Below are 12418 nucleotides of genomic sequence, written 5' to 3'. Positions count from 1 at the left end.
TCCCTTTGTAGTTTGAAAGTGCTTCCAGAAGTCTGATAGAATTAATACAGCCAGACCAAATACCAACTGCAAGTTATGCCAATTTTGGTACACTACAATATTTCTACATGAAATACACTTTAGTGATTTTCTATCCTCTCGGTTGCTTAATATTAGCATTCACAGCTACTAATTCCATCCTAGGGAGAGAAAACTGGTCCCAACACAGCTACAGTCACCCCAGTGCCCAACCAGTCCTGCAGACCCTCATATTTTCACACTAGAGTTGCAGAAATTTGGCTGTGGTGTAACTGACACCACAAGGAGGGGAAAAGAGGACAATAAAATCCAGGCTTACAGTCTTGCGTTCATTGCGATTGACCACGCGGATGATTTCTCCTGTAGGAATACGCTGTATTTGCAGTTCCATTTTTCCCAGGAAAGTTAGTAAATCTCTCTATTCTTTATGGATAGTTCTGATTTCAGTGCACAGCAGCAGAAGACCTCGACTAACTGCAATCTTTGGTTCCAAGCCCTGTTGTGAGAGGAAAAGATGAACCTCTGTATTTATACTAAGGGTTAGGTGTGAGCTGGAACAACAATTAAGTTCAAGACTAGTTTCCACTGTTACAATGTGCCACGACAGTTCCAAGAAGCCTAAATTTATGTTTGTGTTTATTGCTGCCAACTTTGTTGATGTTCCATTTTAGTCCCAGTGGACTCAGACAACTCCAGTGGCTGCGGATGCTGTTTCAGAGGTATTAGCACGGAACAATCACAGGGTAAGCTTCAAATATCTACCAAGAGATTTTATGTAGAAAAGATTCTTCATTTTCACCTCCAAGCTACTTGGGTTTTAGAGACAGAGCAATAGAAAATACTGATTGCTCCCATGGTAACTACAGGAAGTTCTGCAAATTGCTGCAGATGGAAATCATTATTAATTGGATTCTTGAGTAGCTAACTAATCATGACAGAGGAAATTAACTTGCATGTTACTGCACAAAAATTCCTGCTATGAATATGAGGGAAATAATCTGGTGAACACTGGTTTAAGTGCAATTTCAGAGCTCTATGATGGTCATTAAATAAACCTATCACCTCCCTCATATCCCCTCCAAAAAGATGCCTGTGGCTGGGAGGGGGAAAAATAAAATCAGTGTAAACTTCAAGTATTTTAAGACTTGCTGACAGGAGACAATTCCTTCTGTCTTCTTGGAATAGCCAAATTTGAATCTTCAATTCTACTACAAACCAGCTCCAGCTGATAATGCTTGTCATAAAAGCTGCCTAATTAGTAAGATTAAGAAGCACCTGCCTGGTCCAGAGCAGACACAGCTAACACCATTCTGTTCATCAGCTGAAAAGAAACAACCTGTCACTGTTCTGTGTTTTGTACCTGAAGTTATTCTTATGCTTCCTTCAGCTGCTATATACAAGAGTGTTCCAGTCCGACAATTGTTTCCTGAAGGACTTACTTCCCAACACAGAGTTCTACTAAAAAAGAGATTTTATCGCATTTTAAAAAACCATCATTGACACTTCCCCAAACAAACCACCCTATTCACAGGGATATGGAGCAACACCCAGCCTGGCTTATCTCCCCTTCCTATGCAGAGAAATCACAAGGGTTAGCAGTCTGGAACACCAGAGCTGTAACTGAAATGGCTCCTGTGACACAAACACCAGAGTTACGTGCAAAAAAATCTTCTGCAAATGGACTACAAGTGCCAACAAAAAAAAAAAAAAAAAGGAAAAGGAGAAAGATAGCAGAAAGAAGCTGAAGAAAAAAAATGTTAAAGAGAGAACAAAATAGAAGAGGGAAGAGAGGAACACAGTGTGGTCTCTGCCAAGGCCAAGCAGAACACTGTAAAACCACTGTAACTACCCTGTAACCACAGTTACAGACAAACTGGTGTGTGTTAAACAATGCTGAAACATTCCCTATCAGGGCTGACATCTTTTCTTGACAACTGCCAGTTTCAAAGTATGGCTAGCAGGTTCAAATGTTTGCTATTCCATTTCTCTTCCTTTTGGGGTGGCAATATCCTTATTTTCTGGAACATTCCTGCACCTCTGTATTTCCTTTCACCAGTTTGCATTCCCAAATCTCACACTTCCCTTGACTTCACTCTTTTCCTCCAGTGATTCTTCCAACTTGTGCTGCAAATGCTCCTCCACAGCTTTCTCTTGCTGCCTTCTAGATTGCATGTGTGATGTTCATCTAATTGCAGAGAACCTATACATGGAAGATGATGGTTCCACTGTAATCTGGGGAGGTGGGATGTACACACACAGATTAAAGATTTTTCTCAAGATGAATCAATTAAACAGACAAGTTCAGTGCAGTTCCTGAGCAGATCAATTTCCAGAGTAACTGCATTGCATAGAAACTGATTAATTTCCATCACTTTCTAACAGCAAATCCTATATCCAAGGACAGAAAGACACTGGAAGTGTCTCAAAAAAGGTGTTGTTTCTTCTCTCAAGGAAAACCTAATTCAAGCTTTTCTCAAGTGGCCTTTCCACTGCAGTATATTAGTTAAGACAAGTTCATCTGAGTGTCACTTAGTGTCCAAGAGCAGAGAAGGAAGTAGTGGTAGTAGAAACAATAGTCTTTATCAGAACGTATTTTTAGGGTCTCACAAACACGCAAGACGTCTTAGAAATATTTCCTGTTTACACAGAGCTGTACTATCTATGTGCTATGATACACTGCACATCCTGAGGTTATTCAGGAATCAGAAATATAGGGAAGTTACATGAGGCTACATTGGACAACATTCCTTGGTAGACACAGGTCCTATTTTAAAATAAATTCTCTAGCAGCAAAGGATTAGGAAAAGTTACCCTAAAATGGAGATTATTTGCTTGCAAATTTATACTAAAGCATACACAATTTAAAATACAAAGTATAATGTAGCAGATATTTCACAAAGACAAAAAAGACACCTCAAATCACACCATGAAAAATTCACTGTGATGAGTTGCAATCTGAAGAACCTGTTCTTTAACATGAAGAGTGCAAGTTAAGTGGTCTGAGCACTTTTACATGGAAAATATCAAACCCTCCTCAGTGGGGGAAGAGAAACAGAAAATCCAAAATCACAAGTGCAAGTAAGACTGGATTCATTGAAACGGGGGGAAAAAGGTTACACCAATCTGCTTTGTCCATTCCTTTCTTTTGCAACTCTACCACATATGTTATTACTGACAGATTTCCACTCTAAAACACTGTTTTATCTGTGCATTAAACATGACCAAAGTTTCTTGGGGAAAGCTTATCCCTCCCCACCCAAACCAGGATGTCCATTCTCAAATTAACAGAGGCCATGCAGAACACATCACTGCCAGGATTTATTTTAGAGGTACATGAAAAGAAAACACATGAATATAAAAACATTTCCAGTGATTATAACATCCAATTAAAGGCGTTTTAAGAAAAGATAAATTTCATCAGAAATTGCATCATTATAGGTCATGGAATAGTTTGAAAAGCTACCATAGGTAACAGTAGTAAACCAAAGTGCCTCTGTGTGCATAATACTGAAGAAAGAAGTAGAGAGTTCTGTGCAGCATCCTACTAACACACAAGCAGTTCCATCACAGCTGCTGTGAGCATTGCAGTGAGTCCCGTGGTTCAAAGGATTAGTTTACAAAATGCAGCTCCTGTGTCCAGTGCCTGAGAGGGTTATGAGCTCCCAGAGAACAGAGAGGCTCCGAGTGTGCTGCCCCTGTGGAGCTGCTCGGGAACAGCAGATGTGCCCTGATAGAAGAAACTGGATCTTGGTCCACAATAAATCACAGCTGTGGTCTGGAATTCAAAGACCACAGTTCTTTGGGCTCTCCACAGAATCTCCTAGCAAGGAGTATGGTAATGCAGTTACACAAGTGAAATCAGAAGAGTACAGCTCAAGAACTGCAAATGTTATTGCAATTCAACAGGGATTTGTCTGATGCCCTAACTGCCACGAAAAGTCACATCTGAAAGATTCAGTGCAAAACAAATTCTTGTGTGAGACCAGTACAAATGCCAAAACTGTTTCCAATATTGTTCCAAAGTGTAACAGGAATGTACAAACTGTAAACCTCAAGGCAGTGTTAATCCATGCAATGAACACAGAATCCTCTGAACCTGCCCCTCACTATTTAAAACTGGAACAGCTCCCAACACCAAGCACTAAGCTGAGATATGACTAAAACCTACAGAGGCCAAGTGTTCCTAGACCCCACACTGCAACTACCTAACCAGAAAACCTATGTTAGAGCCTCCACAGTATACAAAGACACCTGGACCTCAAAAGACTTTGTTACAGTGCATGACAGAAGCAAGTAACTGCAAACAACCAACCTATCAAGGTCTTAGCTTTCTACCTCAAAAGAATCCTGAAAAAAACTAAGGCTTTGAGAAAAAGAGGAGAAAGGAATCCATTCAGTTCTGAAGCAGTGTTCCAGAAAAAAACACACCAACATCCTCTGCTGTCCCACTTGAACCAAATCTGCTCTTTTCCATCCCAACTAACTCCACTTGCCATACACAGCAGTAGCTCCAAGCTGTGTATCTAGAACACGGGAGACTCACAGGTGCTTTTGCCAGCACTGCAGTCTGAGGTTCTCTGGAATGTTGGTGCCTCTTCCTATCCTTTCCAAAGATTTCAATTTCCTCATCCATAAACAAAACCATTTCTGAAGCTAACTACCTTTCAGGTTCCTAAAAGTACAGGAAGTTTCTTACTCCATCTCCACCCTCAAGTGCACAGGATACATTAAGGTCTAAGCACCACTAGAAAAATCAGAAATTTTGCAGGCTGATTGCTATAAATCAAATAGATTTACAATTTTCATAGCACAGATTACGCCAAATGCTTCATCAACCATGGGCTGCTCAGCTATGCTGAAGTATTTCTCAACTTCAGCAATTTCCTTCAGAAATTGTGGGATCCTGACTCACTCTGAGCCAGGGACTGCTATAAAAGTGGATTTGTTTTACCTTTTTTTAGTGAGGGGGAGAAAGGCAATAGGCAAATGGCTTAATTCTTTTATAAAAGAAAAAATTCTTACAAAATCAGGAAAAGTGCATTTTGATAAATGTAATTTGGAAAAATTAGAGATGGAAAATCCCACAAAGAGTTCTTGGTAAGGCGTGAAGGAAAGGAGGCTTGACATACTCCAAAGGTTTTGCTTTCATGTGACCTGTTGTCACATGTGCTTCCCAAAAGGTAATTAGCTTACATTTGAAAGTCAAACAAAATCTCCAAGCAAGATAACTAGCTGTATCTAATAAATAATTTTTTAAATAACTTCATTTGAACTTAGAATTTGGAAACCAATGATTAAGTGGTTACAGCATAGTAAATATTGTATCGTCAATAAAATATCCTCTACAAAAAAAAGGAACAAGCCTAAAAAAACCTATTCAACAGCACAACTTCCTTAGGTTAAATCATTCCATTAAAAATGGCTATCACCTTAAAACATACAGCATTCAACAGGTGCTATTTTTACAGTTCTCATCCAGTGCAAGAGAGTTACTCTCCCCATAATAAAAATATCCATTTCCACAATAAATTATCTTCTATGAGCTTACAAAGTTGCTGAACAATCCTACCTGTCCCACTCCATCTTCTAAGAGTAAAAGCTTACAATCACTAAGACATAAAGAATCATCTGACTCCTCAAACAGGACCACTAAATGCCCTTCCTGCCTTCAGAACTCATCCTGAGATTCCAGATTGTCACGCTTCTGCATCCACCTCTTCTCTTCCTGTGTCTCATCCTTTTCTGGTGATGTTCTGCTGGGCTGAATCTAGAACACAAGTTAAAAAACCAAATTAACACATTCAGAAACACCTTGATGCTCAATACTATCAGTACATGATTATATAAAGATGTCTGACATACTCGCTAGAAACTGGGAAAATTAAAACTGACGCATCTATGCAGCACTTCTGAAATTAAAAACAAATCGAGCAAAAAATGCACTAAACTGATACCAAACCATTAAGTGCCAGGCAAAAATAAAGGCATATCAGATATTGTATCCACACACAACTGAAAAACCATCCTGCAGAGTCTCTAGTAGATATTAAGCTAAGAGACAACAGAAATAGTCTTCCAAAATTCCTTCATCCAACAATGCCAAACTTCTCTTTCAGTCATTCCACAACACACTAGCACAGCTATGACAGCATGGAAAATTCTGCATGAATAAAATGGTGTTGGAAAAAAAACAGTGCTTGTGTAGAAGCAACAATGTTTGGTCACTTCACCTTGTTTGTGCAGTTTAAGTCATCCTTTCAGAAATTAAACCAAGCCTGTTAAACCAATCACTTGAGTTCCAGCTGTTGTGTCTCTCCCAAATTCAAGTGACTAATACACAGGAAACACTTCTGTGCCAATCCATCACAGAGCAAAGCACAAAGGGCTCACTTACAATCTACTAGAAACTTGGCACCATTTGAGTTCTCACCTCTACAGAAACTAGTGACCTAATCAGACAGAGCCTGAAGTTCCAAAAGTGAAAGCTGAGCGAGAAACCTCTTATTACACCACTAAGTGTTGCCCTAAGAGCAACTCAGAGTCTTTTAGCACATCAGCAAATTCTTTCAAGGGATGTTAACCAGGACATATCCTTTTTTTCAGTTCCTTCTGCTGCCTCCTCCCCCAGAATAACACAGCTGCACACACCTATGGTCAGACGCATATGAGAGCAATAGAAATTTGAAAAAACAAACACATCAGCATTAATCAAAGCTTCCAAATATATTACCTGGAAAGGTTCACTGATACCAACTATTGACTGCAAGTTATTGCTGTAATAACAAAGCAGAAATTTTCCTCCCACAGCAGGTATTTCTGTAGCACTCATGTAAACCTGGAGTAAGAAGAAGAACAGGCAATGGGCAACTTCCACAGAGAAAGAAGCTTACAAAAAACAGTCCCTGCCATTCAGTGCACCATAAAAATCACTATCTACTATTTATATCAAGCTTTAAAATGTAAACTAAAAAAGATGAGGACAGAAACAATTCATGAAAACATGTGAAAACTAAGTCAAGGAGGAAAAGGAATGTCCTGTACCATGTTAGCAAGCTGACTTGGTTCAGCAAGCAGGGAGAAGGAATCTAGAGTGGCTGCAAGGGAAGGGACAAGGCCGCGGAGCAGCAGGGAGGGAGCTCAGCTGCCTCCTGGTGGCAACAAACTGATGTATGAACTGCAGAGCAAACCACTCCCCAGTTTGGTCCTGTCCAAAGGACACACCACTGCATCCCACGGTATCCTACTAACACAACGTTCACAACACTGGGATTTCTAAGCTCAGTGATAGGAAAATATGCTATCGGAGAAGTTTTGAGATAAAGAATATTTATACAATACACTTTGGGCTCTTGTTGTAAACTTGATGTTGACTTACAAAATCTCTAACAGGAAATGACTTTCCATTGCTGTCTGGAAAATCTCATCCTTCCTTGCACTCACTGTCTCCAAAGTTAAATTGCAATTTCTGTTTGTTCAGATAAATATCTCTGGAGACACATAATTTGTATTCAAAAGGGTTTGTTTTAAATCCCTTTAGGGAATCACCACTGGAAGGCTTTTTAACAGAGAGCACATTTTATAGAGCAACCAAAACACTCAACAGTCAACACAAAGAGTCTGAGAAACCCTAACCCATAGCTGTATTAGATACCTGGAACTAACTGTGTCAGTAACATGAGATACTTCAACTGCAACCAAAAATCTCACCCTAAATATTTAGCAACTTTGACAATCAGATGATAAAATGGCTATTTACTTACTTACTTCAGTGGCAGAAATATAAAATAACAGTATTTTTTTAACAGACTGAAAAGTCACTACAGGAATAAATTGCTTTTGCATCAATTCCCTTAAGCAATACGACCACACATGAGAAGGTTATGATAGACTATGAAAACTAAAAATCAGGAAGAGGTATTTTAAACAGTATCATTCCCAGTTAGCACTGACTGGGGGAGAGGATACAGAACTCCTAAGAGGAAGGGGATGTGGAACAAATAGACCTTCAATGCTACGCTATGGGAAACTACATGAGAAAGAGACACAACTGACTTACTTGTTTACTGTCTTTGTTAGAAGAAATTTCATCATCTTCTACCCAAGCATAAGTAACATAATCGTTCACATGCCTGAAAGCTACCTGCAGAGAAAGATGCAAACCATCAGCCTTCTGAAGGAAGCAAAAAACATACTGCATGGAAAACTCATCAGTTGTGATGAAGCAATTAAAATACTTCACTTTAAGGATCAATACGTTTTGGGGGCTTGCAGAAATCTTTTGTTTCTGGGAGTGTGAATGCTCTGTTCTCTCATCCTTCCACTAACTTATTTTTGTTCATTCTTTGCTGCATAATCTTTTGATAGAAAGACATTAGGGGAGGACAAGTCCTTTTCACAGCTTCTGCAACATTCTGCTCAAATCAATGGCCACATTATCTTAGAGAATTTAAAGGATATGAAAGAACACACGTGCTACAGAACTACATTGTCAGCATACAGAAGCTAACAAGGATACACAACTATTTCAGCAAGAATCACAATACCCAAGACTATCAACTGCCTCCTCCAGTCACATTCACCATCTCTGCTGAAGAGCCATGATGTGATAACATTACCTTGAAGAGCCCAATCCAGTCCCAAGCACTGCTTGGGAATTCAGGCACTGCAGAGTAGCGAATGAGAACATCATGTTCTGCACTCCACTCCCCCTCAGGACTCAGTGTGACCAAAGGGTCTGAGAGAAGAGGCTTCAACTAGAAAAAAGACCAGAATTTAAAGTCAGTCAAGTCTGTCGCTCTTTGAGTTATTCTTTTCAAGTTATTCTCTGCCACACCTGCTGTGAGACTCTTCACTGAATGGAAATAAGCAGAAAGCAATTTGCTGCCTTCACTATGATCAGAATGAAGCAGACTGTGGTTTAGAAAACCAACTTCTCTAAGGCAACGCGCAGTAAAACAAACTTTTTCTTAACAACACAACTGGGACAGACAGCACCTCAAGCCCAAAAGTTCCTGTAACAGGTTTGTGGTCGCTGATGCCATAGCTCATGTGACTGACATAGGTATTCAGAGTAACAGAAAGTGGCTGTTCTTCTTCAGAGAATTCTCCTTCCTTTGATGCATCCTGGCAGAGACTTTTCACCCTCCAAAGGATTCTATCAGTCCACGCTGGTTTTCTTTTCTTTTCACTGCAAAAGTGTAAGGTAAAAGCAAAATGAGAAGAAAAACAAGTTGCCAAAAGCTAAGAAGGCTGTGCAAAATCTACTCAAAGTTAAAAGATTGTCAGATACATATTAATAAAAGAAGGGAATCACATCCAAGCTTCATTTTACAGCTCTGTTCAATGCACAACCAACATTTCCTTAATTTGAACTCAGCTCCATTTACCAGATAAGTCTCATAGGTTTCTGAAAGAGGAGTAAAATGAAGGGCAGGAGGGCAATTCAATGGGTTAGTTGGCTTCATTCAGGAAATGATACTTTCTCCTAAAACATTCTGTAAAAACATGCAAGAACATTGAGGTAACACAGCAACTGCCCCGAGTTTCAAATGTACAGATACTCTGAGAAAAGGGGCACAAACATAAGGAAGATGTAGGAAGAGTCTGAATGATGTTTGAAATTATTCAAAATACTTGAGAACAAGTTTCTTTTAACAAGAAAAAATGGAACAAACTTAGCTAGCTTATGCTACTCACAGGTGCCACAGCAATGCTTTAGTTAAAAATTCCTCTAAACTGTACCAGGCTGCATTTCTGTCTCATAACAACAGGCTTTAAGTATTCCACAATCAAGAAAGTTGTGCCTGCAACCTGCTACACATCAAACTGTAATCGTAATTCAGAGCTTCCTTTTATACCATCTCAGTAACAACAGAAGACCTGAGCCTTTCGTGGTTCTCGCTGTAGTGGGAGGAAGACTTAACAGCAACTCTCTGTATGGATGTATCACTTCAAATTGAAATGGAGAAAAGATCATACCCTATGGAAGAGGAATTAGAATGGACTGGATTGAATTATAAAAGTTAATGAACAGGATGTATAAGGAAAACTGTCAGTTTAATAACTTGGAATATCAAAATCATCATAGACTGGAAATGTCATTTAGTTCAATATTCCACACACTTTTGTTTCACCCTTCCCATATATAAGTCTGACTCACCTTGAATAAGGTGGAAAGATTTTTAAATGATTAAGGGCCCATATCCCACTCACTCCAGTAATTACATAAACCGACAGAAACCTTTAGGAGCTGCCAAGTGTCTGCTCTGCTGTGCAAGGAAATACCAGAACAGCTTAAGTTGTTTGAGAGAAAATGGTGTATTAGATGGGAAACAAAACCTCAAAATCCACATTGGGAAAGTATCAAAGATAAAAAAGTACTGACTGCTTCATTAAAAGCAAAGTTTGCAGAGTGTTTGCCTTGAGGTCTACTGCTCATCCCCCACCTGAGCAAAGTATCTCTGCTAGGCTGAGCAGCAGCAGAAAACACACAGTATGTGTATGAGCCAACACACACTACCAGGCCATGAAACATTTGTAGAACATCTGGGTTTGGATTATTTTAAGTATTTTATGTTATCTGGATTTACTGCTGGTCCCATTTTATTTCTTTGCACTCAGTTAGGGAGCAAAATGTCTTTGGGTCCAAAGGAAGAAACTTCCAATCTTAAGTGCAACAGCAGAGTAGATAGCACTGCAGCTTTCAGACAGGTTCAGAAAATCCCTACAGAAAATCAGCTGCCATCTGATTTTCAAATATTTCTCAACAATCAAATCAAAAGCTCGGGAAAGAGCCTTGTTTTGATTCAGAAATATTTACAAATCTATGAAATCCAGAAAGTTCTCTTCTTACTTAAACCAAAACAGGGACTTCTGCTCTCTGGAAATAAAAAAAAAGGTCAGTAAAAAAACCCTCTTATCCTTCTGTTGAACTTATCCTTCTGTTGAAACATAAGACTAACAGCTGACAACAAACTTTAGCACCAGAGAAAAACTTTGAAGCTTAAGATACTCCATTTTCAACTTAAAACAATCGATAAAGACAAATTAATTTTCAAATAGCAGCACATCAGATTAAATGCTTAAACACAGAAGGAAAACAAAACATGGCAGATAATTAATCTTTCCCTGACAACCAGTGGGTATTTTAGTATTAAAGAACAAAATAGAAGTGGCTCAAACAAGTGCTCATTTGCTCTGTTAATCTAGTCTTTCCAGAAAGAAAGGTGTGTTGATTCATTACCCCCTCACACCATCAGCAGGCTCCAGCTTCTCCAGCCAGAAATATTCAGTCAGATCTCATCAGCGAATGAGCCTAACAGAACAGCTCAACAGCCCCAGTTAACCAGCACATTCAAGAAATTCAGGTTTGCTTACTAAAGTGCTATTTAACCAAACTTCACATCCACTCTAATATTCCATGTCTGAACTCATCTTATTATGCTTTTACCTTGTGTCATATACCTCCGAGTAAAGGTCAAACTTGTAGGTGGGCTTGAACTGCAGAGGACCCTCTAAGAATTCCTTCAGAAAGGCTTCCTTCTTTTTGGCCATATTTAACTGCAGAAATAAAAAGTAATTCTTAAAGATTATGCTTCAAAATCAGAGCTTAAAGAGCAATTGAGAAAGAATCTTCCAAGGAGAATTCAACATCTCAGTGCAACATAATTGGAAGGGCAAATTCAGAAGTGACTCTTGGTTACTCTTGCAACTCTTGACACGATCTGGCTACAAGTTTTGTAGCAGTTGTACTCAAATTCCAGAATAAGCTTCTCTTAAAAATAGCTCTTGGAAGAGGAGAAATTAAGGTGAGGAACAAGTGACAAGCCATGAAGTTCAAAGAAAGCTCCAGTCAAACATGAGCACTGTAAATGAGTAAGAAAATAAACAAGAGCAGAAAAACTGGTAATTAATTGGAGCTTATGGCTGAGAGGTGAAAGAGTGAACAGCTAGAACTGTTCCAGCTGGTGACTGCTACGAGTTTGTGTTCCTTAACAGAAATTAGAAACCCAAAAGGTGATGTTAACTACTGTGTTGTGTTTGTATGCATTGGAAACAAAACCAAACCCCCAAACAGATGAAGACAACTTACCTGGTCCTTCTCCCACAGCAGATTGAAACGTTTGTTGTTTATTGATTCTCGGACAAAGTGTATGCCATAATCTGCTATCCGGAAGTTTAGGTCCCCAAACCAGAAGAGAACACTTAAGAAAAGGAAAAAAACACAAAAAACCAAGGAAGATTTATAGGACTCCATTAAGAGGAGGGAAGAATTCAACAGAATATAACCACTACACTAATTAGGTGCGCTAATCACTTACATTACTTAATGCAAACAGCTTAAACACAACCATTAAGCATAGATAAGTTTACCCAGGGACAAACAGAAAGTCTGAAGTAA

The 12418-nt window shown here is 39.1% G+C and overlaps 1 protein-coding gene across 1 annotated transcript in view; it reads right to left on the bottom strand.

Moving 5' to 3' along the window:
• Positions 1-5478: 5478 nt before the first annotated feature.
• INPP5K (inositol polyphosphate-5-phosphatase K) overlaps positions 5479-12418 on the bottom strand; it is an 11948-nt gene continuing 5008 nt past the window's right edge. The window contains exons 5-11 of the mRNA XM_009079348.1: positions 12110-12221; positions 11468-11577; positions 9013-9205; positions 8634-8771; positions 8075-8158; positions 6749-6853; positions 5479-5785 (exon numbers count right to left, since the gene is read on the bottom strand). Coding sequence (XP_009077596.1) covers positions 5687-5785; positions 6749-6853; positions 8075-8158; positions 8634-8771; positions 9013-9205; positions 11468-11577; positions 12110-12221 — 841 coding nt within the window. The 3' untranslated portion in view covers positions 5479-5686. The remainder of the gene's footprint in view (positions 5786-6748; positions 6854-8074; positions 8159-8633; positions 8772-9012; positions 9206-11467; positions 11578-12109; positions 12222-12418) is intronic.

This window comes from Acanthisitta chloris, unplaced genomic scaffold, assembly GCF_000695815.1.
Source record: "Acanthisitta chloris isolate BGI_N310 unplaced genomic scaffold, ASM69581v1 scaffold44230, whole genome shotgun sequence".
Taxonomy (NCBI): domain Eukaryota; kingdom Metazoa; phylum Chordata; class Aves; order Passeriformes; family Acanthisittidae; genus Acanthisitta; species Acanthisitta chloris.
Note: the sequence above shows the minus strand (reverse complement) of the source record. Positions and strands in the feature narration are given on the sequence as shown.